At 42.5% G+C, this 26729-nt stretch overlaps 1 protein-coding gene across 1 annotated transcript in view; it reads left to right on the forward strand.

The window, feature by feature from the left end:
* The window catches only part of vac14 (vac14 homolog), a 197936-nt gene extending 173007 nt beyond the window's left edge, over window positions 1–24929 (forward strand). Inside the window, exons 17-20 of the mRNA XM_084334890.1 lie at window positions 835–953; window positions 1514–1593; window positions 7946–8096; window positions 22409–24929. Of these exons, the coding sequence (XP_084191016.1) occupies window positions 835–953; window positions 1514–1593; window positions 7946–8096; window positions 22409–22586 (528 nt within the window). The 3' untranslated portion in view covers window positions 22587–24929. The remainder of the gene's footprint in view (window positions 1–834; window positions 954–1513; window positions 1594–7945; window positions 8097–22408) is intronic.
* The last annotated feature ends 1800 nt before the right edge of the window (window positions 24930–26729 follow it).

Here is a 26729-nt window from a genome sequence, read left to right on the forward strand (position 1 = left end):
AGTAAGGTGTACGAGTTGTAGTGCAAATCCTTTATCAATAAATATAAATTGTGTTTAGGTGATCTAAAGTGTGGAGAGTGGGTGCTGCAGTGTGTTTTTTTTTTTTTTTTTAAGTGAGTGTGTGCGTGTGGATGTGTGTGCTGTGTGCATTTGATGGTTGTTGTATAGTGTTTATTGTTCGTTGAGCAGCCTGATGGCCTGGGGATAGAAGCTTCTTCTGAGTCTTTCTGGGGGACTGTATTAAGTATGACTGCCCCCATGTTTGATGTAATCAAACATTGTCCATCTTTCCCACCATGCAAAGCGCCTAGTTTCCTAGACAAGTGTGCCAACATTTGCTACCAACAATTAGAGCTGCTATCGTCTCCATGTTTAAAGAGGAGGAGGGCCAAGCAGATTATAACTGATCTGAGATAGATTCTGTTTAGTGTCAGCTATTATTGGCAGCCATCCAGGCAGTGTGGAAGAGGTGCTGGATTTTGTACCACCGATGCACTAATTTCATATCATAGAAGGCACATGTAGCTGCTGAACCTTGTGGACCAGCAGCTCTATAGCTTGCTCTGTTAATCTGTTGGTTGGTTGGTCCACAAACATGTCCCCACCTCCACCCTAGGGGCCAAACCTTTCACCCGAGGAGGCTGAAATATGGCATGGAGGTCAAGTGTGTGTGTGTTTGTTTGCATGCATGAAGTTGTGTGTGTGTGTGTGGGTGTGTGCGTGTGTGTGTGTGTAAAAGCATGCACATATGGATGCATGAGCATACGTGGTAATAGCTATTGTGGATTTGCACTTGTTTGATGAGGAGTCATTGTGTTTCCCTCTGTCCCACAGGAGAGCTGTGCCTTGTTCTGCTGCCTTTATCGCTCCTGGTGCCACAACCCTGTGGCCACCGTGTCCCTCTGTTTTCTCACCCAGAACTACAGACATGCATACGAACTTATCCAGAAGTTGTATCCTTTAACGTCTGACATGAGGACATTTGGTCCTCAGAACTCAGAAATCACAGTAAATTGTTGCATTGCCATACTGTTAAATATTTTTTCTTTCATTTTTTTGTAGAAGATAACTTAGGCGGACAAATTATGTCAGAATAAACACAGTACTTTATTAGACTGTAAAAAAAAAGACCGGACCGGGTTTTGTTAAACAGAACTGAATTACTACAGTATGAATCACAAGATCTTTTATACACTGATCTGTGACATAGACTTACTATGGAACACTACCCCTCTCTCTGTCATTGTCTCTGTCCGCCTGTGGTGGACCATGCCCTCATGGTTCTATTGGTTCTACAACAGAGCAGTTGACCAGAGGGAGGAAGTCAGACTGTTGTGTCCCCCACTAAGGTTGTCTTGACACACAATAGGGCGTTGGACAGACACATCATCAGATGAACAACATGGTATCAGGCCCACAGATGCCATTTGAGTATATGTAATTCTTTTTAGATGACACTGATTTTAATTTCAGTTTAATTTCAATTGTGTTGTTTCTTTGACCTCGTGAGCAGTGGAGACCTGGAGGTGACAGTAGACTTCCTGATGGAGGTGGACAAGCTGGTTCAACTCATAGAGAGCCCCATATTCACCTGTGAGTTATACAGAAAACGCACACATTTTAAAGGGGGCATGCATTATAAATGGCTTTTTCCAGTATTTAGCATTGATTTATAGCAATAGGGGTTAGTATCAATGGGTCTGTGTCTCTAATTACCATATTGACTCATCAGTCTAGTCTCGAGTTCACGAGATCTTCTCTCACTCAACTAAGCCGTTCTGATTTGATGGTATTCCTGACGTGAATAGGGTACTGATCTGCACTAACGCCCCCTCTATGGTTGTAGTGCATAGTGTAACCCGACACTTCCTCAAACAGGTTTTGACAGGCAGAGAACGAGCGAGAGGTAGAGAGAGAGGTAGAGAGAGAGATAGAGAGAGAGAGGGACCGGCGGGAGTTGCAGGACCGTGCAGAAGTGTGTGTAAATGTGTGTGCGCCATCTCTCCCTCGTCGGGGACACACACGCACACACAAACTTGACTGCGTGTGTGTCGTGTCGGGGACGCATCTCCTCTCTCCCTCGTCGGAGCATTACACACAAACTTGACTGCGTGTGTCGGAGTCTCCTCTCTCTATCCCTCTCTCTCCCTCCCTCTATCTCTCTCTCTCGCTTGCTCGTTCTCTCTCTCTCTCGTATGTATCACGCTGTGTGGGTGACTGTCACTAAAAGCGCTTATGGGCGGAGCCCATCCAATTACAGCCTGAAATCCTGAGGCTGGAAAATGATGCTTTTGAGTACTCCATTAGAAATATAAAACAATGATTAAAAAAAAAAAAAAAAAAAAAACGTACAGATGTGTTCAATAGACTCACAGGAATTGTGTAAAGTTGCCCAAATAGTGCAAGGAATAGCAATGCATGTCCTCTTTAACACATCAAGTGCCGTTCAGCAGGGGGCGCTGTGGGCCGTGAGTGCCAGCGCTCTGTTCAATGGGGATAAATGTCGGTTTTTGCAGTGCTAAACCTATATTAAATATTATAGCTATGGATCTAATAACAACGTTGATTTGAGTTTCTTTCGGTCATCATGCAAAAAACATATAATTTCTTCATCCATTCATCGTTTTATACCGTGGTGAATATGAGTATAGTTTTAGAGTGATCCTGTGTAATCCCAGGAAACTCCGGCAAACAGCGCCTTACTACATTTCATTATAAATCGGTCATTTCTCGCCTGATTATTGAATCGATCTGAAATCAACGCTAGATTATCGGTATTATGTTTCATCATGCACGCACGAAAGGGTGGGGGGGGGGGGGAATTGGTTTTCTATGCTTCGAGCGCCACCGACGGCATACATTACACAGTACATTACAGACACACGCTGCGATCGCGGGGAAAAAATATCGGATCAATGCAAGACTGATAACATTATAGCCCTTACCTTGTCTCTGATGTACTGCAAAAAGAATAATCCAATTATCTGATCGCCATTCCAAATATCCACAGCGATCCTGTGTCCAACGTTATCCAGCATTGCACATGAACGGGGGGAGGGGACCCTTGTCGATGCCATCCCTATAAGCGCTTGTTTTGCCGGAGTGTTTAGAACCAGCCCCCACATCGCAGCTCGGCTGAGAGAACAAACCACATCGTTTCAAACAGAGTGCAATATCGGCCGCAAGGCGTTAGGCGGCGGTATCGGAGTGTTGCGGTCTCAGACAGAGTGCCACACAGTCCTACAGCATAGCAGGATGAATTATGAATGGACATAGGCAGCGAATAAAATAAATAACAACACAGAAACGTAGATCTACGTTTCCGGCACTCAACCTGAGTTTCGAGGCCCCCATTTTGCTTTCAGCACAGCATTGGTGGTTCAGTGGTAGAATTCTCGCCTGCCACGCGGGAGGCCCGGGTTCGATTCCCGGCCAATGCAACTCATCCTTTTTTAATGGTTCCAGTAGCGCACTGCAAATGTTTGGCATGCACACAGGCACGTTGGAACTTTAAATCGGTAGGGGGTGCGGCCTTTGAGATTTATTTTTATTTTTTTGCGCAGTGGAGAAAAACAGTCGGGACACATTTCCTTTAGTCTAGCCTGTACCCCCCAGACATGTTGCTGGCCCCGTCAAAACAGTATCCTATCAGCCTCTCCATGGGCAGGTCGAGGCGTAAAAGAATGTCTTTTATACACAAAAACAGCGTCTCGGCTGTTGTGTCTGGGCCGGGCATTGTAAAAACCCCAAAAGAAGTTGTCATCGGCGAACTGTATATTACACGAGAATTGTTCTTTTCCAGTGACATCAGTGGTTCCGTCAGCGCTCAAGCGAAAGAATGGGCTTTTGGATGCTTTGCCTCTAATTTGTCACTGAATATCATGGGCAAACAGCTGTAAGATTTAGTTTTGGATGTTGTTGGACATCCAGTTGTCTCTCTTTTGGAGCTAATTCTTCAACTCGGGATCAGACTCGGTGCACACTCTTTCCATCATCAGCTGCCATAACACCCCATCCCTATTTGCATCACCCCTCAGTGGAAGCCCCTGGCACCCGAGGGGGGGTATAGGGGAACAGACTCAGTTAACTCTTCAATACCTGATGCTGAGGCTGAACCTGTCGTCTCTGTCTCTCTCTGACGTTTATCAGATTTAGTGGGACTGTCACTGGGACCGGCGGGACGTTTTCGAAAATAAATCTGATATTTTTCTTTTCTGCAAGTGAGACATTCTGTGCTAGCAAAGTCTGACTACTAGCTAAAATCGACTGACTGCGCAAGCACTGTATCACAGTAGCTCAGTGGTTCGTGGCGCCGGGGAAGGGGGGGAGACGGGAGGTGAATACAATTAGTTGTTTCACCTGTCATTCAATCAGTCTGTGACAGTCTGTCATCACTCGAAAATCTACTCTGCTGCAATCTTGTCGGTTTTACACGTATGATTGTGTACGTACAGTAGTGTAATGAATGAATGAAAACTTTATTTAACAGATTGGAGAATGGCTACAATACAGTACGGCTCAATACACAATATTAAAATGGTGAAGTGCTTTGAGCAGGATAAACTTATAATATACAGTGTTACAGTTATACAGTTACAGTATATAATATACAAATATATAAATACTGTCATAAAAAAAAACATAAAAAAAAATATATATATTTAAAAAAATTAAATTTATTCTTTGCAATAACTGCCGCACCCCCCCTTCCAACGTGCCTGCATGCACATGCTTTGTACCTCTCAAGTCAAGTCATTTATTTATATAGCACATATAAAATCTCAAAGAGCTGACCAACAGTAAGTACAAAATTTTTAACTATAGACATAGTTACACAGTGGAACAGAGGACAATACAACATGACAAAAGACAGGATGGTCAGTCAATACAGTAGGACCACAAGACACTAGGAGTATACAACAGACGATACAGTATGACATAGGACAGTAGACAATATGTTATGACACTGTTACGTACCCCAGTAAGGAGACGCAACACAAGGCCACAGACAGGGTAGGTGAGGGTGCAGTGACACAAAACCAGGGAAATAATTTGCAAAATAATAGTATTTATTTATAAAACACAGCAACACAGAGATCAAGGAGGACTACCAGTGGCACCAAATGAAATATAAAAGGAAATGAAATCCCACCCCCCCTTACAGGCGCTGACGCCAAAAGGCTGTTTTTTTTTTTTTTTAACTTTGACCAGTCAGCTGGTTCTTTTCGCGTTTATCGCTTTTTCTGGTCAAGTATGACCGACAGAAACAGGTTGAATGGGGGTATAGGTGGGGGGAAAGACACTCTGAGAAAGTACGGCTTGTCCGGGAGTCGAACTCGCTACCCCAGATCCGTGACGCGCACGGTTGTCCCCGACGCCGAAATAGCGTTCGAGGTACGCGGTGAGCTACTGGAGCTCCCCAAGGCTGGTGTCTTTAACATCAGGTCATCTACGTGATGCAAAATGTAGACCCCAGGGTATCTTCCTGTCCTCAATTGTCCCTGTGTGCGAAACAAAAGATGAATACAAAAGAAAGACAATCACCATAGGCTGGGTGACAAGGAATACATATACACAGGGTTAGGGTTAAACAGAAATGTACTCAAAAACACAATGGCTCTATTAAACAACAACTCAAACGGTCCAGAGCTTTGGGTACCAGCTCTACACCAACCTAATGCCAAAAAGGCCACAGCTCTATAGCCAAAGACAGAGTTACACAAAACTAACTAAGAGCCTCAGCTCTATACCAAACTAATGCCAAAAAGGCCACAGCTCTATACCCAAAGACAGAGTTACACAAAACTAACTAAGAGCCTCAGCTCTATACCAAACTAATGCCAAAAAGGCCACAGCTCTATACCCTAAGACAGAGAGTTACTATCAAAGACACCAACAGACAGAGCTCTACTTTACCACACAATGAACCAGAGAGCTAACTAACACTGCACACAATGGGGTATATGAAGGGGTGTGGAGCTTGATGGCTGACGAGCCTCAGCTGCTGCTGCACTGGGGTGAGTTGCTGATTGACCAGCTGCTGCTACAACTGGGACTGGGAGACACCTGAGAATGGGGATATGTAGACACAAGAGGGAGACAAAACAACAACAAACAAAACATGCCTATATATACAACAGATACTGTACATTACTCCTTCTATATACATACATAAGGACAGGATCCGTAACAGACACAAAGACTATACAGCCGACAATGTAGTAAGACATAGGAGACGATATGTAATGGCAGTAGGACTATGTAACAGACAGTACGGTAAGACATAAGATACAGGGAATGACAATAGAGTAAATGGACACTGTACAGAACACAGCAACACAAGGGGGACAGAGTAAGCACTAGGCTGACAGAAAAATGTAAAGAGAATGGTAAGGGAGCAGGGATTAATCCTAGTCAAATGCAATGGAGTAGAGGTGGGTTTTGAGGCGGGATTTAAAAGCATCCACAAGGCGGTTTCTCTGTTGTGAACAAGATAAGATTGATAACATATAGTCCTTACCTTGTCTCTGATGTACTGCAAAAAGAATAATCCAATTATCTGATCGCCATTCCAAATATCCACAGCGATCCTGTGTCCAACGTTATCCAGCATTGCACATGAACGGGCGGGAGGGGACCCTTGTCGATGCCATCCCTATAAGCGCTTGTTTGCCGGAGTGTTTAGAACCCGCCCCCACGCCGCAGCTTGGCCGAGAAAACAAACCACATCGTTTCAAACGGAGTGCAATAGCGGCCGCAAGGCATTAGTCGGCGGTATCGGAGCGTTGCGGTCTCAGACAGAGTGCCACACAGTCCTACAGCATAGCAGGATGAATTATTAATGGACATAGGCAGCGAATAAAATAAATAACAACACAGAAACGTAGATCTACGTTTCCGGCACTCAACCTGAGTTTCGAGGCCCCCATTTTGCTTTCAGCACAGCATTGGTGGTTCAGTGGTAGAATTCTCGCCTGCCACGCGGGAGGCCCGGGTTCGATTCCCGGCCAATGCAACTCATCATTTTTTAATGGTTCGAGTAGCGCACCAAATGTTTGGCATGCACATGCTTTTTACCTCTCAAGTCAAGTCATTTATTTATATAGCACATATAAAATCTCAAAGAGCCGACCAACAGTAACTACAAAATTAAAAACTATAGACATAGTTACACAGTGGAACAGAGGACAATACAACATGACAAAAGACAGGATGGTCAGTCAATACAGTATGACCACAAGACACTAGGGGCTAGATCCACAAAGAATGGATTGCACGGTGCAAGTTGCACCCTTACTTACAATTCATTATGAATTGAAAATGGGGGACCCTGATGTAAACAAGACGAAAGTCTTTCTCTGGTCTGCATCCCCTTAACAATTGTGTGTGTTGAGCCGTACTGTATTGTACCCATTATGCAATTTGTTAATACAATTTTCATTCAACACACACACACACACACACACACACACACACACACACACACACACACACACACACACACACACACACACACACACACAGCTGAACTTGAGCCATACTCTGTATTGTACCCATTCTGCAATCGGTTAATAAGGTAATTAAAACACAGTGCAACTAGGTATGAAATCGCCAACGCACCACTGACCACGCCCCCAAATGTGTGTGTCCCCCCCACCATTGAAAACAAAATTACGCCCCTTGAATGAAACCTAAATCTAATCTAAGTGAAGAGCTGTCAATAAGAGAATGAAAATGTGTCTCCATTCCTATTAAGACATGCAGTCGTACGTTTAATGGACCTGTCTCAAACCCTGCCCTCTTTTCTTGATCCTCCAATCACAACTGTCGCTTACCTCGGACAAACCAAGTTTGTCCGAGGTAAGCGACAGTTGTGATTGGAGGATCAAGAAAAGGGGCAGGGTTTGAGACAGGTCTATTCATACTGGCTCTCTCCTCTTCCCAGACCTACGCCTCCAGCTCCTCGATGTAGAGAACAACCCTTATCTGATCAAGGCTCTGTATGGATTACTGATGTTGCTGCCTCAGAGTCAGGCCTTCCAGCTGCTCTCCCATCGCCTCAGATGTGTCCCCAACCCAGAGCTGATGAGGACTGTGTGAGTACCACAGGGCCTTTCTCTCTCGTGTCATCTACTACATTCTCTATGGTGTTGCTGTGTGTCATCTGGTGCTTGTTTTAGACGTTGAAAACCTTTGCGGTGTGCTAATGGAGCCGTTCAAAAAAGAAAATCTAACCCAGGTTTGATTTCAAATAAACAAAGTCTTGGCTTTCTATATAATATTTAGATCTTATCACCATATTCGGATGATAAAACTTTGAAGCTTGTAAAGGCATGATGACATTCTGAGAACGGAGCAACTTAACATCCGCAGCACTGGGCTGTTTCTCCCCTTTACTACAGGCTTGCCTGAAACAAAACCACAGATGAATGGGAAGTTTGTAACGCAGCAGGGTCATTACAATAGGCTGGACATCTTGTTTGCCAAATAATGTAAACTGCAGGAAAACACACACACACCAACTTTCTTCCACGCAAATTTCCCTCACAGCTGATCCGAGAAAAACATACAATCCTCCTCCTCTACATACTAGCTTAGAAATGAGTTAGCCTAATCAAATACGATACATTTTCGAACTAGCCTAATTTTGGCAGCCACATTGCTAACACTAATTTACAGAGTGTTGCAATTTCCTTTTTTTTAAGCTACTGCTTTGACATTCTAAATCCCTTGCCTTAGCAGATAGATGAATCAATATCAGAAGATGTTCAAGGTAAATGTACAACACGTGTGAGAAGTCTATAGAGGATCACATTGCTCTCTAATTATATATTCCTACATTTCAGAGGTACAGTGAAAAATAAAATGCAAAACCTTTAAGTATAAACCTTAAAATATAAACCTCTTAAACTCTTAAAACTCTGTCTGGTACATAGTGCAAATGAAGGATAGTTGTATATAGAGATATAGCATAATACATAGAGCATTATTCAGGTAGAATTTGTATAGATATATTTTTATACATATATATACGGTTGTGCTAATTAATGGTGGTAAACCATATATCTATATTTTTTTTCCGCACATGGTAGTGTATTACAGTACATTACAAATTCCTATAATTCATTTAGTTATTATAATCAAATACACCCATAAGCGAAAAGGAGCAGGAAGAAGAATAAATTCTTATTAATACCTGCCCCCTATCCAATTAAATAAAGTAAATTTGATGGTCGGTGCATACAACCATTACTTGCACTAAAGTGCAAATTTAAACAAATCCAAAACAAAACAACTAGAACAAAAACGTATAAAAAAAAAAATATATATATATATATAGAACAAAGTTTGGGTATTTTGTATTTGTATTTATTGGTTTAAAATACAGAGACAGTGCATATTAACCCTTTCAGTGCCACGGACGACATAACTCGTTTTATCAGCCCCCCTATTGAGTGCTCACGACGACAAATATATATATATATTTTTTTATTAGCGATCTGAATTCATATTTCATCAACCGAGTCTCCCGTTGGTACACCAGCCCCTACAGGAGCTCAGAATGGAAAAAAGCGGCCCCTATCGTCTATCCCTGTGTAACTGCAGGTCAGTCGCTTAGACTGACCTGGGATCTGTAGATCTGTAGAGGCGGAGCCAGCTGGCTCCTTGTGCTGGCGAGCCGTCTGATGAACATGGAAGTGATCGCGGGACGGAAAGCAGCCTGGATTATATATTCACAGCAGCCAATAATCAATCAATCAATGCGATCGATATTTGGAATGGCGATCAGGAATTGGAATAATCTTTTTGGAGAACATCTGATCTATGGTAAGGAGTCTATGTTACCAGTCTTGGGGTAATCAGAGCTGTATTCGCTGAGATAACAGCGTGTCCCTATGTGCCGTGTGTGTGTGTGTGTGTGTGTGTGTGTGTGTGTGTGTGTGTGTGTGTGTGTGTGTGATCTTGCGGGAACGAGAGAATCGATTTTTCAGCTCGCGTCTATAGCGTGCATACGTACACATATACTATCGATAATCTAGTGTTTATTTGAAAACTATTCATAAATAGGCCGACAAATGACAACGTGTTTTGTGTATTCGAGAATATTCCAATAAATGCCGTTTAATCTTTCTATCTTCCCGGAAATTTTCGAGAGAACGATAGCTTTTCGAAATGCTATAAAAAGGATATGAACCGATTTAAAAAAAAAAAACAATCCGTTTCGACAATGTTGACTGCAAACGAGTCATTGATAAGCGACGGGGAGATTAGACACATAGCCATAATTTAAAACATAGATTATTTTTTTTTTATTTTTTTTTTAAGATTTTTTTTATGGCGTTTTATCGCTTTATTTCTACTAGGCAGTCCAGTAGGGAGAGACAGAGGAGGAATGGGAGACAGAGTGGGGGGAAGACATTCGGCAAATAACGACGGGTTCCGGAATCGAACCCGGGTCGGCCGTGTCGCGGCTGAGCGCACTATGTGGTTCACCACTGGGGCGCCCAGATTAGGTGTTTTTAACGCTAACATTCAAGTGGATGGTGGCATTCAACAGGGTAAATCAACGTTAATCAAAGGCACCGAAAGTGTTAAGGAACATTTGACTGTAAATATGCCAGTTTAGCCAGGTTGGCTAATTTTCAACTGTAGTCTCTGGGGCAGGTGACATGAGCACAACAATAATTAAGACATAGTACAATAATTAAAACACAGTAGGAATCAGTATAGGTTACAATACACTAAAATACATTCAAATAAATACATTAAAATACATTACAATACATCACAACCCCTCAGTTAAAATGGTCGCACACTTGACCATCTCTCAGCCATGATTTTAATTTAGTTTTAAATGAAATGTAGCTTTGATACTCCCTGAGCCGTGTTGGCAGACTGTTCCAGGTGTGGGCTGCTCTCACGGAAAAGGCTGCCTGACTAAAAGCAGACCTCCTGTTTGGGACTACACAGTCCCCTCTGACCACAGACCTGGTATATCCGTCAGCAGATGCTTTCTGTTTTATGAAAGTACAGAGGGAGGGAGGAGCCAAGCCATGTAGGTTTTTATAGGTAAGGCAGGCATCTTTGAATTTGACGAGATTGTCCTAGCTCAGTAGGTTCTGGTTTGCTATGCTATGGCAATGGTGGTGGCTGTTTGTTTTCCTGTCCAGAACTTTCAGTGTTGTACAGGAGGCTTGTGTCCAGCTAGTCAGACAGTATGTTAAATGTGACATAATAATGGCATTAAAATACATGGTGTCATGACATTCAGAGTGCACACATATCTGGATAATATACAAGTGTCTTCTTCAAGCTGACTTCAGTCATCTTTTAGAGACATTATTAATGGCATGGGAGTAGTAGCTTCTCTTGCTGCAGCCATGAGAAGAGGTGGTGTAGATGTCCTGAAGGGAGAGGAGTACACCTCTGAAGCAGCCATGAGAAGAGGTGGTGTAGATGTCCTGAAGGGAGAGGAGTACACCTCTGAAGCAGCCATGAGAAGAGGTGGTGTAGATGTCCTGAAGGGAGAGGAGTACACCTCTGAAGCAGCCATGAGAAGAGGTGGTGTAGATGTCCTGAAGGGAGAGGAGTACACCTCTGAAGGTGCCATGAGAAGAGGTGGTGTAGATGTCCTGAAGGGAGAGGAGTACACCTCTGAAGCAGCCATGAGAAGAGGTGGTGTAGATGTCCTGAAGGGAGAGGAGTACACCTCTGAAGCAGCCATGAGAAGAGGTGGTGTAGATGTCCTGAAGGGAGAGGAGTACACCTCTGAAGGTGCCATGAGAAGAGGTGGTGTAGATGTCCTGAAGGGAGAGGAGTACACCTCTGAAGCAGCCATGAGAAGAGGTGGTGTAGATGTCCTGAAGGGAGAGGAGTACACCTCTGAAGCAGCCATGAGAAGAGGTGGTGTAGATGTCCTGAAGGGAGAGGAGTACACCTCTGAAGCAGCCATGAGAAGAGGTGGTGTAGATGTCCTGAAGGGAGAGGAGTACACCTCTGAAGCAGCCATGAGAAGAGGTGGTGTAGATGTCCTGAAGGGAGAGGAGTACACCTCTGAAGCAGCCATGAGAAGAGGTGGTGTAGATGTCCTGAAGGGAGAGGAGTACACCTCTGAAGCAGCCATGAGAAGAGGTGGTGTAGATGTCCTGAAGGGAGAGGAGTACACCTCTGAAGCAGCCATGAGAAGAGGTGGTGTAGATGTCCTGAAGGGAGAGGAGTACACCTCTGAAGCAGCCATGAGAAGAGGTGGTGTAGATGTCCTGAAGGGAGAGGAGTACACCTCTGAAGGTGCCCTCGGCTGACTACTCTCTGCAAGTCTTCACATGAGAAAGTTGTTGAGCATGAGTTGTGAGTGGTTAAGGTACCCAGGCACGGATTCCAATACGCAAATGTGTGTTTGCAAGTGGTAGCCAGGGAAGTTTCGGGATTTCTTACTGGATTTCTTACAGATGAAAACGGGGCCTCCAAAAGGTTGTTACATGCATTGGCCGGGAATCGAACCCGGGCCTCCCGCGTGGCAGGCGAGAATTCTACCACTGAACCACCAATGCGATGCTGAAGAAATCTCAGGTGCCTGTTGAGGGAAACGGAAAGATTTGGTCCTTTTCTACTGAGCTTAGAAGGAAGGGAGGAGTTTGGGACAAGTGGGAGGGAGGTCAAAAATGCAATGTGGCAGTGAGAGTGGAGTGGAAGCATGTAAAGGAGCCCAGTTTGTGCTTCAGCCACCAGGCAGCACCTTTCTGTGCCCAGAGAACAATATGCTAGATTTATTGAAGAATTGTTCGAAGCTGGAAATACCCAAAAGCGTGACATAAGTGAAGAAAACAGACCACATACAAACCCTGTAAGACCCTCGGTTGCAAAATTACAACATCACTTTTAGCTTTAGGATATTTAAAAAAAAATATTTACAAAAAAAAAAAAAAAAACACATTTACATAGTCAATGGGTCCTGTTGTTCAGCCTCACAATGCTATTGGATGGTAAATGTGTTTATATAGGTCCCACATTCTGGCCTCTGAAGTTGATGTCACTTCACAAATACTGGTCTTGTAATTTATCAGGGTGCAGGCTATGATAGAATACATTTAATACATTTTCAATGATTAGTGTCTATTTTTTGGACAGACAGAGTTCACACATTAGGTTCTAATTTAAAAACAAACCAACGGACAGTAATACCTTCTGTCACTTTTCTATCTGTTCATCGACGGATGGATTAATGTAGTGCATTCATTGATCATTCATTGAATATACTGTTGCTGGTCTGGACTGGTCCTCTGAGCTCCTCTCCGGTCGAGCTTTCTCTGCTGTGGGGTTTAATCCAAAAGGTTTCCAAATGTTGCTATTGTTGTGTAACATGTTGTGTTGTCTCTAGAGCAGGGGTCAGCAACCTTTTTGACATGGAGTGCCTGTTTGAAATATAGTTGTAACTAGTGTGCCTCAACAATATTCCACGCATCGTAATTTTTTTTTCTCATAATCAGGTCTTTTTAATGATAATTTTTACATTATTACATCATTATTGTTATTATTAACTATATTATTATGATGGTTGTATCAACCCTAAATCTGAGTTGGGGGGGGGGGGGGGGGGATGCAATGCAGACAAACAGCTGCATACAGTGTGACCATTTCACTCATATTTGCCCATAAATTTTTGGACACATCACACACCATCGGTGTGTGTACTGTACGTGTGCTGTCATAGCTCCACCTACAGGCCTAATGGAGAACACCAGTAGAACACCAGGATGTGAATGGAGGGTGAATGTGAGGTATATCGTGTAAATACGTTTTGATTGATCGCAAGACTACACTGTAAAAAAAAAAAAAAAAAATAAGTTACCAAAACTTAAATATATTGAGTTCAGTTACTGTGCATTAAGGTTTTCAGTTTTCAATCCATAATAAGTTAACAGAAAAATAAGTACACAACCACATTATTTCAACCTAATAAAACTATGTTTATTGTCATTGTTTTAAGAACACAAGTTGACTTAGTAATACTCACATTTTGAGTAAAAAAATTGCTTTTAACATGTGCAATGTTCAATGAAATAGAAAAATAAATAATAAAATGTGTTGATTAATCCCACTGGTCACAATGGTGACCGTAATAATGTTTTTGTTATAAGGCTCTGCAAATGATACTGAATGATGTAGCAGTGTATTTCCAGCTAAATTGAAATAATAAACAAATAAAGGGTCTCAATTAAATATGTGGTAGTAAAAAGAACCTGTGGGAGGATTTCAACAAGATAAATGCGACAACAGTGCAAAATATTTCACTATAATATTTCAAAGCAAAAAAAATATATATATTTTTTTCTTTTTCTGCTGCCCCCTGTGCCTATGAAAATGCCCCCGCGTGCCTATGCAGGCACGCGTGCCTAGGGTTGCCTACCCCTGCTCTAGAGCCTTCTTTCTCTCCTGCACGCAAATGTAAAACTACTCTAAGTGAAAGTGACATCTAAATGAGCTGCTTTTAATTTGAATGTGGCCACTGATGTGCGAAAATTAACTAAATTGGTTTTATTTCTATAAAATAAATAAAAAGCATACACCGGTGGGCGAGTAATGCCTGAACACAGAATAACACTGGTATCACAGACTACCAGGGCAAGCCTAGTTAAGGTACCCAGGTGGGGGTTCCTATTAGGGGTGGGTACAGCAACACAATACAGCAATATATTGTGATATTTTGCGTGCCGATATTATATTTACAGTGACGCCAAGTATAGATATCTGTACCCACCCCACGCCAAGTATAGATATATGTGTATATATATCTATATATCTATACTTGGCGTCACTGTAAATATAATATCACCAGTGATCACTTCTTTCACTCTGTACAGAACACCAGTGATCACTTCTTTCACTCTGTACAGAACACCAGTGATCACTTCTTTCACTCTGTACAGAACACCAGTGATCACTTCTTTCACTCTGTACAGAACACCAGTGATCACTTCTTTCACTCTGTACAGAACACCAGTGATCACTTCTTTCACTCTGTACGGAACACCAGTGATCACTTCTTTCACTCTGTACGGAACACCAGTGATCACTTCTTTCACTCTGTACAGAACACCAGTGATCACTTCTTTCACTCTGTAGTCTGTACAGAACACCAGTGATCACTTCTTTCACTCTGTACGGAACACCAGTGATCACTTCTTTCACTCTGTACAGAACACCAGTGATCACTTCTTTCACTCTGTACAGAACACCAGTGATCACTTCTTTCACTCTGTACGGAACACCAGTGATCACTTCTTTCACTCTGTACAGAACACCAGTGATCACTTCTTTCACTCTGTACAGAACACCAGTGATCACTTCTTTCACTCTGTACGGAACACCAGTGATCACTTCTTTCACTCTGTACAGAACACCAGTGATCACTTCTTTCACTCTGTACGGAACACCAGTGATCACTTCTTTCACTCTGTACGGAACACCTTACACATACACAGGCAGAGGAGGTACTTTTCCCCACTTTTCTCAAATACTATTGGTCCAAAAACTGTAGAATGGATATCCCCCTGGAGGAAGAGCACAGAAACATGCTCGTCTGACTCGTAACAACAGAGGAGTGGTCGCAGAAGGAACATGGTTAGTCTACATCAGGCTCCTTTACATGCTTCCACTCCACTCTCACTGCCACATTGCATTTTTGACCTCCCTCCCACTTTTCCCAAACTCCTCCCTTCCTTCTAGTTCAGTGGAAAAGGCCCAATTCTTACTGTTTCTCTGAACAGGTCCCTCAAGTCCTCTCAGCATCGCATTGGTGGTTCAGTGGTAGAATTCTCGCCTGCCACGCGGGAGGCCCGGGTTCGATTCCCGGCCAATGCATGTAACAACCTTTTGGAGGCCCAATTAAAATATCAACAGATGTTTTCAACCAGTAATAAATCCCTAAACTTCCCTGGCTACCACTTGCAAACATACATTTGCATATTGGAACCAGGGGTGGGGATCACCAGAGGCCCCACCATATGATATTATCACGAAACTAGTCGCAATATTGTAATATCATGATATTGCTATATTTTTTTTACCTTTTTTCAACTGCAAATGATGTCCCCAACTGAAAACAGCGTTAACATCTGCAATACAAATATATATATACAGTATACTGTACATAATCTGTTTTATTTTTCTTTCTCCAGTCTGTTAACCTCATTCCAATTTATATTGCCAAAAAATGGGATGGTCAAGCAAATTCTTTTATTATTTATTTATTTGATCATTTATATATATATCACAGACTACCAGGGCAAGCCTAGTTAAGGTACCCAGGTGGGGGTTCCTATTAGGGGTGGGTACAGCAACACAATACAGCAATATATTGTGATATTTTGCGTGCCGATATTATATTCTACAGTTTTTTGGACCAATAGTATTTGAGAAAAGTGGGGAAAAGTACCTCCTCTGCCTGTGTATGTGTAAGGTGTTCCGTACAGAGTGAAAGAAGTGATCACTGGTGTTCTGTACAGAGTGAAAGAAGTGATCACTGGTGTTCTGTACAGAGTGAAATAAGTGATCACTGGTGTTCCGTACAGAGTGAAAGAAGTGATCACTGGTGTTCTGTACAGAGTGAAAGAAGTGATCACTGGTGTTCTGTACAGAGTGAAAGAAGTGATCACTGGTGTTCTGTACAGACAGAGTGAAAGAAGTGATCACTGGTGTTCCATACAGAGTGAAAGAAGTGATCACTGGTGTTCCGTACAGAGTGAAATAAGTGATCACTGGTGTTCTGTACAGACAGAGTGAAAGAAGTGACCACTGGTGTTCTGTACAGAGTGAAAGAAGTGATCGCTGGTGTTCTGTACAGACAGAGTGAAAGAAGTGATCACTGGTGTTCCGTACAGACGGAGTGAAAGAAGTGATCACTGGTGTTCCGTACAGACGGAGTGAAAGAAGTGATCACTGGTGTTCCGTACAGACAGTGTACAGAACACCAGTGATCACTTCTTTCACTCTGTCTGTACGGAACACCAGTGATCACTTCTTTCACTCCGTCTGTACGGAACACCAGTGATCACTTCTTTCACTCTGTACAGAACACCAGTGATCACTTCTTTCACTGAGTGAAAGAAGTGATCACTGGTGTTCTGTACAGAGTGAAAGAAGTGATCACTGTATATAAATTTACATTTACATTTAGTCATTTAGCCGACACTTTTATCCAACGCGACTTACAAGTTCTGTACGACAAGTCATCAGGAAGGGCACAACTCTATCAGCTGAGTAACAATGTTCATCAAAGTGTTGAGTGCTACAGTGTAGGTTAGTTTATTAGGACAAGTGCATGACAGTAAGGTTAGTTAGGGTTAGATTTGTATAATTTAAAAAATTTTCAGATAATGGTTGAAGAAGTGCGTCTTTAGTCGACGGCGAAAGATTGGACGGGTTTCGGCTGTCCTAACTGGGGTGGGTAGTTCATTCCACCATTGTGGGGCAAGGACTGAGAAAAGGCGGCTTCTCCTTGATGACCCTCCCAGAGCTCGGATAGGAGTGGGTCTGAGACGGCCAGAAGATGCAGAGCGTAGGGGTCTTGAGGGTGTGTAGTTAGAGACCATTGACCGGAGGTAGGTGGGAGCAGTTCCCTTTGCCGCACGGTATGCCAGGTCGAGGGCCTTGAAGCGGATTCGTGCAGCAATGGGGAGCCAGTGCAGGTCCCTAAGAAGTGGGGTGACATGGGCCGACTTCGGTAGGTTTGAGATCAGGCGGACCGCTGCGTTCTGAATGAGTTGAAGAGGCTTGGTGGCAGTGGGCGGGAGGCCAGCAAGCAGTGCGTTGCAGTAGTCGAGGCGGGAGATGACTGTTGATTGGACGAGGAGTTAGGGCTGTCGCGATAACCACATCACCGCAATCCCGCGGTGTGCCAAGTCACACGCGGTTGGGGAACAGACAACCACGAGATCTGCGGTAAAATAAAAGGGGCGTCATCATTTTTTACTTCATTTAATGACGAGGCGTCCGTTTTCCAGTAGCATGAGCTAACTTTACGTTTCCATACAGTTTACAACTCACAGATGAAATCAGGATTTATTTTCATATCCCGGACTCGAGCCAGCCGGCAGTTGAGTATCATGTGACTGACTATTGGCTGCTTGCGTAGACCAGACCTACAGTATATATCCCACAACGCATCACTCTTAAAGGAGCAGGCAAATCTACTGTTACTACATTTCAGAACGTTGAGGGACAAATGGATAGATTATCAAACATGTTTAAAATAGTTTCGGGACTCCTACGACCTTAGAATTGTTGTCTAATCACGATCGCGGGTAAACTCACATGTCTTAATAATAAAAAAGATATATACAAGTATATATAAAAAAAAAACGTGATTTTTTTTTTAATATAAGTGCGGTACCACCGCATCCCGCGGTGATTAGCCACACACACAACCGCGGTGGGATAATGTCATACCGCGACAGCCCTACGAGGAGTTGGGTGGCTTCTTTTGTCAGGAAGGGGTGGATCCTTCTGACGTTGCTCAGGGGGAATCTGCAGGTTCTGGTTGTCGCTGCGATGTGAGCAGAGAAGTTCAACTGGTCGTTGAGGACAACCCCAAGGTTCTTTGCGGTCGGGGACGCGGTCACAGCTGCATTCTCGACTGTGATGGAAAGGTCGGTCAGGGGGGAGGATTTGGCCGGCAGGTGGAGCAATTCTGTTTCGCTTGGGTTCAGTTTGAGGTGGTTGGTCGTCATCCAGGCAGAGATGTCGGACAGACAGGCCGAGATCCGCTCAGAGACGTGGATATCTGAGGGAGGGAGGGAAGGAGAGGAAGAGTTGAGTATCATCGGCATAACAATGATACGATAAGGCATGAGACATGATAATGTTACCCAGTGATTTAGTGTAGAGGGAGAAGAGAAGGGGTCCTTGGACCAAGCCCTGGGGTCCCTCTCCATGACACTTGGTAGGAGCGGTCATTGAGGTATGATGTCAGCCATGTCAGCGCAGAGCCAGCCACTCCCATTCCTGCGAGGGCTGCGAGGAGATTCTGATGGTTGACTGTGTCGAAGGCTGCAGATAGATCTAGGAGAATCAGGACAGAGGAGAGGCCTTTCGCTTTTGCTAAGTGAAGTGCCTCTGTGACCGCAATGAGGGCCGTTTCTGTGGAGTGGCCAGTCTGGAAGCATGACTGATTAGGGTCTAGGTCAGGAGGTCATTCTGTAAGAGATGAGCAGTAAGTTGGTTGGATACAGCACGTTTAAGTGTTTTAGAAAGGAAGGAGAAAAGAGAGACAGGACGATAGTTGCCTATGACGGGTTATTTTTTTTTTATGAGTGGTGTGACTCTGGCTTGTTTTAGGGAGGTGGGGACCACCCCCGAGTTGAGGGAGGAGTTTATGGTTGCAGTTAGGAATGGGAGGATGTCTGGTGCTATGGTCTGGAGGAGTGGGGAGGGTAGCTGATCCAGCTGGCATGTAGTCGGACGGTTCGACGTTACCAGTGTCAGGGTCTCGGCTTCTGTAATGGGAGAGAAAGATGACAGAGTGAAGGATGAGGTTCTCGATTCAGTATTTGGAATGGGTGGGGAGAAGGAGCTGCGGATGTTCTCCACTTTTTCCTCGAAGAAGATCGCAAAGTCTTCGGCAGAGAAAGATGAGGGAGGAGGGGGTGGGGGGGGGGGGAGTGAGGAGGGAGGACATGATAGCATGCAGTTTGCGAAGGTAAATTGTTTACAATCAATCCAAAACGTTTGTATTACTCATAAACTGTTTATTTATATAAACGTTTTCAGATGACAAGCAAACGGTGTTCCATATTTAATAAGCTATGAGGTTTCCCTCATATCTCTCATCCACAGTTGGACAGTAGAGCAAACTGGCCAGCTTATCATCTTGACTTGATATTCAAAACATTATTGGAGAAAAAGCTGACCTATTTAACATATTATGACCACTTAATAATGGTTTCATACAGGCTAAAACACTGTGAGAAGCACACATTAATATAAATGTATGTCTTTGCTGCAGTCTCTCAGGCGCCCGCCTCCACACTGACTTTTATTGGGCGCACCTCACAAACTCTCAAATCATGATGAGACGAATGCCTCGTGTGTCTTGTCCTGGTGGGGAATGAAATTGAAGAGAATGAACATAACACACATATATATTTTCTCCACAAACCACATGTTTTCATTTAACTAAAAGTAGGCACTGTTATTTGGAGAAATAAAAAAAATCCATTACCCCCTTTGTCTGCTAGTTCTCATCTATTTATCCCTCTTTTAAACATTTTGGTCTTCCTGAATGCCAACCTTCCTTCCTTCCCGTTACTCTTCTTAGGGGTCAGAGGTCACGGTCATTGTGTGATGACATCACATCTGCAAGTGATGTCATCACAAGCAGCTCTGGGAGGCAGAATCTAAGTTCCAAGACCAGCAGGTTCAGGAACACCTTCTTCCCCTCAGCTGTCACCTTGCAGGACTCTGCACCACGGTGACAGCCCCTCCCATAGCACCCCCACCCCTCGGATACCAACCCGTAGACCCCCTCCCCCACTTAACATACTCCAGAGACTGAACATTGTTGATTATACTCATATCCATACTTATCTACTACTTATACTGCCTACATCTGTCATAATGTATCAGGGCTCCAGACTGCGACCATTTTTTGAGAGAGTGGGAGTTAAAATATCACATGAGATTCATCCATGGGAATTCACATTCTCCAAAGTCAAGGACACGGAACTAATTTAATCTCACCTACTTTCCAGCCAGCAGTCTCACATGCACTTCAAAAGTGACAGACAATAAGAACAGCATCATGTCAAGTCTGGCTTTACTTCACTGAAATAGACGATGACAGCAGTAGGTGACATTTGGCACCTTTTTAATTGGCCAATTAATTTCCTTCCACACTGGTGTGATGTTCAAAGGAAAAAACTACTTCCAATATTGGTTCCAAAGGTACAACACGTTTACATTGTCCATCCCACTATCTAAGTATCTTAGTCTGCTGTACAAGCTAACCTGCGAGTGTTCGGTTCGAGCATCTCTCTCCACCTCTGTCTCACAGCGCACAGTACCTATAGGCCACAGTAGATGACGGCATGCTTTTAGAACGAAGCGCCCCTATTATTAAGCGGTATTTCAAGAAAGATATGCCTCTACCGCCCTGTACAGTGCTTCAGCAAATCAACCACTAACCAGTAGCACAAGCAAATGAAACAGAAACCAGCAGAATTCAGATCCTGAAACAGAACAGGCGAGTGAGGCGTTTCAGGAACAGCCAGTGAAAAGTACTGCCAGGCAACGTCTTTTATTTATATTTCTTGCATAGATTAAATGGCTAAAGTACAACAACTAGACAATTAAATATTCCGTACATATTGTGAGAAGTTGGGTGCAGCCATGTGTTGGAGGCATGTCCGCCTGGCTGCAGGCCTTCAGAGGCAGGCAGAAGGAACAGAGCGAGTGTGGGTTATGCATGTGACTCCAGTTATATGATACAAGAAATGCAATTTTTTGTCAACATAAAGTGTGCGACCAAACCATGCTTGTGCAACCAACTGAAAAAGTGGAAAAGTTGGTCTGGAGCCCTGCTGTATTTACTTTAATTTATACTAATTGTATCCATCCATAGTTAGTCCTATCCCCTCTCTACACTGGTTATATCTTTATAGTGTATTCAGATTTAATACCACTGTCTATAGTCTATAGTGTTTATACTCACTGTTCATACTGTTTATACCATGGCTTTTTCTTATCTTCCATATTCTATATTCCATATCTACTCATATTATTTAAACCACTGACTACATTGGTTATATTATCCATAGTGTATGTATTCATACGACTGTCTATAGTGTTAATAGCGACTCACTCTATAATGTACATCAATACTGTTAATACTGAGTGTAGATACCTTAGCTTTTTCATATCTACATTCTATACACATGTTATACACATGTACATTACAGTTTTAGATGCCAGCTACATGTCGTTGTACTCTGTACTTGTACCCTGTGCAATGACCATACATTTCAATCTAATCTAATCTATGTGCCAAAAGAAATGACAAAAATAACTTCCTTCTTATTTTTGTATAATGAAATCCATTGTTTTCTCGAGTGACGTCTTTCTGCAAATTCCAGAAAATGTCCAACACGTTCAGATTTTGAACCGCTCCCTCCAGTGCGCAGGTACTTTAGTATGTCAATCAAACGTCAATCAAATCGCCCCTCCACTCTACCCCAAAAAGTCTGTTGCGTTCTGAAATACGTCAAACCGCGGACACTCGCAGTATAGTTTTGTTTTCCATGGATCCTTAACAATGGAGTTCAGACGACATACAACAGAAATTGCGTTAAGAACCTGTAAACTGTCCACATTTCTATTGTCTCATCTTTCTGCTGTTTCTCTCTCTTCTCTCCAGAGATGAATCTAAGTACATGGAGTCCAAGCAGCAGACCATGTCCAAACGTGCTTCCAACACCCAGATGGACTATAGTGAGCTCCTCCAGCACTTTGACCGCGTACAGAGCAAACACCTGGAAGTCCGACACCAGCGCTCGGGACGTGCTGCCGACCACCCAGACAGGAAGCTGATATGATGTCATCACACCGCAACCGTGACCTCTGACCCCTGAGAGGTGTAACGGGGAAGGAAGGTTGGCGTTCAGGAAGAGACCAAAACGTTTAAAGGAAGTAAAGGCAAGAGATAAGTCATAGTAGTGAGAGAGCTTGAAAAGCAACTGCTGCCAAAAAGCTGTTAATTAATGTCATTAGGATAAACTTGGTTATTGAAGAGACATTGTACTGTGTGTAATGTACTATTGTTGAAGAACATCCCATCAAATGATTCCTTTATTTGATTTCTGGCCGGTATCCAGTAGTGTGATGGTGGGATACAAAGGTTGACATAAGATGTTTGTTATGAAAGGAATATAAATAAGAAGGCTTCTCTACAATACAACTGAGACCATAATACACACAAAGCTAGTATGCCTGCAACTCTGCTTACCTGTCTCACAAGTGTCACATTACGTTGCATAGAACCATGATAGGTGGTGTGATCACAGTATATGCCTACCTCCTCGTTCACCCACTGCCTAGACCAGGGGTTTATTTAGTCCAATGAAATGGTCACAGTGTTTCAAATCAAGCCGACATGCCTCAGTGTTATACAGCCTTGTCTCCATTGGCTGTTATCCATCTCGATGCTTTGTAAACGTTACTCTCTTGAATGGGCACCATATATATTATACAGTATGAATAAGGTTTAAATCAAAGGTGGTCCGATCAGTTGGCAACACAGACGGACATCAATAGAGAGTTGAAATGATTCCCAATGGTAGCCTCTGGAGACGGGACATCTGTTTAATTTAATGTCTATGTAAAAGTCTATGGCACTCCGTTGAGTTTGTAGCCCAGCATGCAGTAAAGCAAGCAGACATGTAGAGAAATAAACATGCCAAGCCAGTTAATAGGCAGGCAGACATATGTCAGGTAGACAGACCATCAAACCGTTAACTTGCAACACTGTGCTGTTCTGTATGTCACAGTTGAACTTAGTACTGTAAAATGTTATGGAATGACAAAGCATGTTTTTTCCCCCTCAAACAGTTGTGCTACAATAGCTAAGTGCTGAGATTTTGTGTATTATGTTTCACACATATGCTTACATTATGTGTATTATTGGCCCTCGCATATACAAAGCTGCATTAATTTGTGCACACTCTGACACTTGCATACTTGTTACCTGCCTTAAATCCGGCCACATAGCCACTGATTTAAGCCATGGTAGCTGCTCTTATTGCCTGCTTTAAAAGATTTAATTGCATGTGACACCGGCAATTACCACAACAGAAACAATTCTGAAAATAGAGAGGCAATTCAGAAGAGGAGGTTAATTCTTTATAGGGGAACAAAATTTATAAATTACAGCTAAATTAGCCTAAAACCTAAAATACACATTCAATAACTTGCAGAGTAGTACCATTTTCTGGAAGAGGAAATGCTTGTAATTTGGTGCAGGTATATCTTACATTCCTGAGTTTGTTTGTTTTCCTGTGTTGATTTATTTCTTTGCGGTTACCACAAGGGAAATTAGGCCATCAAGACAGACGGGGCTTGTTTTTACTGCACGGTGCGCTTCCCGACTTAAAATGGCCAAATATTGCCACCAATATCACTGTCTCTAATCTGACTCAAACCTGTACAGTAAACATTTCTAATACACTTATGACTTGTAGACAAAAAGATAATTGGGTTGACTAGTGCACCAATTCTACTATTGGTTGATGTTTACTCAAACCAAACAGCCACCGGCACCATCCACGCTTTCCAGAGAGTAAGCTCACAAAACCAATAGATACAGGACACAGAACAAACTCAGAATTGTAAGATTAAACCTGTCATAGCTTTTAATAGTTTCCTCTTCCAGTAAACGGTATTCAGCATGTTATTGAATGTGTATTTTAAGTTTTAATTCCGATGTAATTTCAGGCTCCATTAATTTCCTCATTGAGCCGTCTGCCAGGATTCCTCTAATGCTCTCCCCAAGAGGCTTTCAAGTGCCTTCTCAATGACTGTGCAGGCATGACTTGCAGCTGTACTACCTCTAGATATGATGCATTTAAAAGAAAAAATAAAAGTCTGTTGTTCCCGTTTAACGCACGCATGCATGACTGAACTGTGTCTATGCTGGCATGAATTCTGTGTATTCCCTTGTCACATCCATCATTATAATGTCTTGTTTTTTTTTTTTTTTAAAGCAAAGTCTAATGTTCACACAACCTTATCCTCCAGTTGTTAATTCCATTCTGTTCTTGTTTCCAATATTGTCCTCCAGCAAATCTTTATTCCATTTTTAATTTTATTTTCTATTCCATCTGCTTCCTGTCTGGCCTTTGGAATAAGTACTGTTGTCATACCTCTGTAAAGCTAATAAAGTGGACCAGGTTTGAATCAGCTGCCGAGATCTTCTTTGTTATATTGAAAGTGCACAAAAGGAACAGCAGGTGGCGACAAGAGTATCACTCTTTATCCAGGGCCTGCACGGTTGTACAGATACTATAACTAATTAATGGTAATGAGTGGCACATATTTGACAAATGTTAACAATCTGTTTCTACTGTGACTGAATATTGTATTATACTAATGACAACTTAAAAAGAAGATGCATTCACGTTATTTCATTATTATATTGTACAAGTCCTTCCGCAAGATGAACACCAGAGACGACACTCTTCCATAGACGGTGAATAATGGAACAATGCTTAGGACACTATGGCAGCTCCCCATGGTGATCTTTCTATGATATAGGTTCAGAACTGCACCTAGACCCATGTTTGTCTTTTTAGGGGGGTGCAGGGGATCTGTAGGGAGAGATAGCAGGTCAACCGTACATAGAAGTGGTATACAGGGATTAAAGTTCTCCGTCGCTACGACGGATTAACGTCAATTTGATTCCAAGTCGCGACGGATTTTCCGTCAATTGGCTACCTGGTATAATATGATTTGTAGAGGCATACAATTTATTTTGATGTCTGTATTAGGTAGCCTATATGAATTATATATAATAGCACAGCCTACATATAGGCCTTTATCGGCTACAACTATGTGACAGTAACTTGCACATAAGGCATGGCACAGACATGCCTGCATAGTGCATACAGTAAATAACTTGATCATTAATCTAACTGTTGTCCTTGTATCTTTACGCTTATGAAAACATTAAATAATATTTATAGGCTATAGCCTAGCCTTTTGATTGATTGATTGAAAATGTTATTAACAGATTGCAGAATGGGTACAATACAGTACGGCTCAATACACACAATTGTTAATGGGATGCAGACCAGAGAAAGACTTTCGTCTTGTTTACATCAGGGTCCCCCATTTTCAATTCATGATACCCTCGTTTGGCCATAATAGCCTATTCTCAAATGGCTATCCGCTGTGGGCTATCTATATTCATTATTTGTATGACAAAGTCAGTCAACCCTTGCAAAAAAATAATTTTTTTTAATGAATTGAAAACAGCATTGATAGTACGTAAAAGCAAACTGGCAATAGAAAAGATGTTCAAAATAATATAGTTCCCTTAAAACGCTAATGCTAAAATATACAGTGGAGGTTAAAATAAGAATATGACTTGGCCTGAAAAAAAGTTAATTCAGGAGATTTCTTTTTGCTTTAATCCCTGGGTTTACAGCATCTGAAAGCTGGGAACCTGAAGATTAGTTGGGAGATGCAGCTCAGCACTGTGTCAAGTATTTCTAGTCATAAGTCTGTAATAAACACTGTTTTGGTTAGGTGCCTATTCAAATGTTTAAAATGTGCACAAGGGCTTAGAACATTCTGGTGAAAGTGTATGATGGCTATTCCCATTTGACCAGACAAACTAAATATATCTTCTGTATATTTTTCATTTACATTTGTTGGTTTTGTATAAGTACACATTGATAGTTTATTCATTTCTTTTCATTTAAATTATTTCAGTTAAAGCAACTTCTGAGTGAATGTATTCGTTAGAAATAGAGCAAGCTCTGCATCACTTTTAGCTCATGCATGCGCAACAAAGGTTTTCCACCCACTGAGGCACCACCAGCTTTAAGCAGAATTAATCAAATATATTTCCCAGCTTCTGATTGGCAGGTGGTTTTGCATATTTTGTACCGTTTGATGAGAAATGCGATGGTCTTACGTCTTCAGATGCAACCCTGGGAACACCACTTGGCAGACGTCTTTTT

The sequence above is a fragment of the Notolepis coatsorum genome, assembly GCF_963971535.1.
Source record: "Notolepis coatsorum genome assembly, chromosome: 18".
NCBI classification, from domain to species: domain Eukaryota; kingdom Metazoa; phylum Chordata; class Actinopteri; order Aulopiformes; family Paralepididae; genus Notolepis; species Notolepis coatsorum.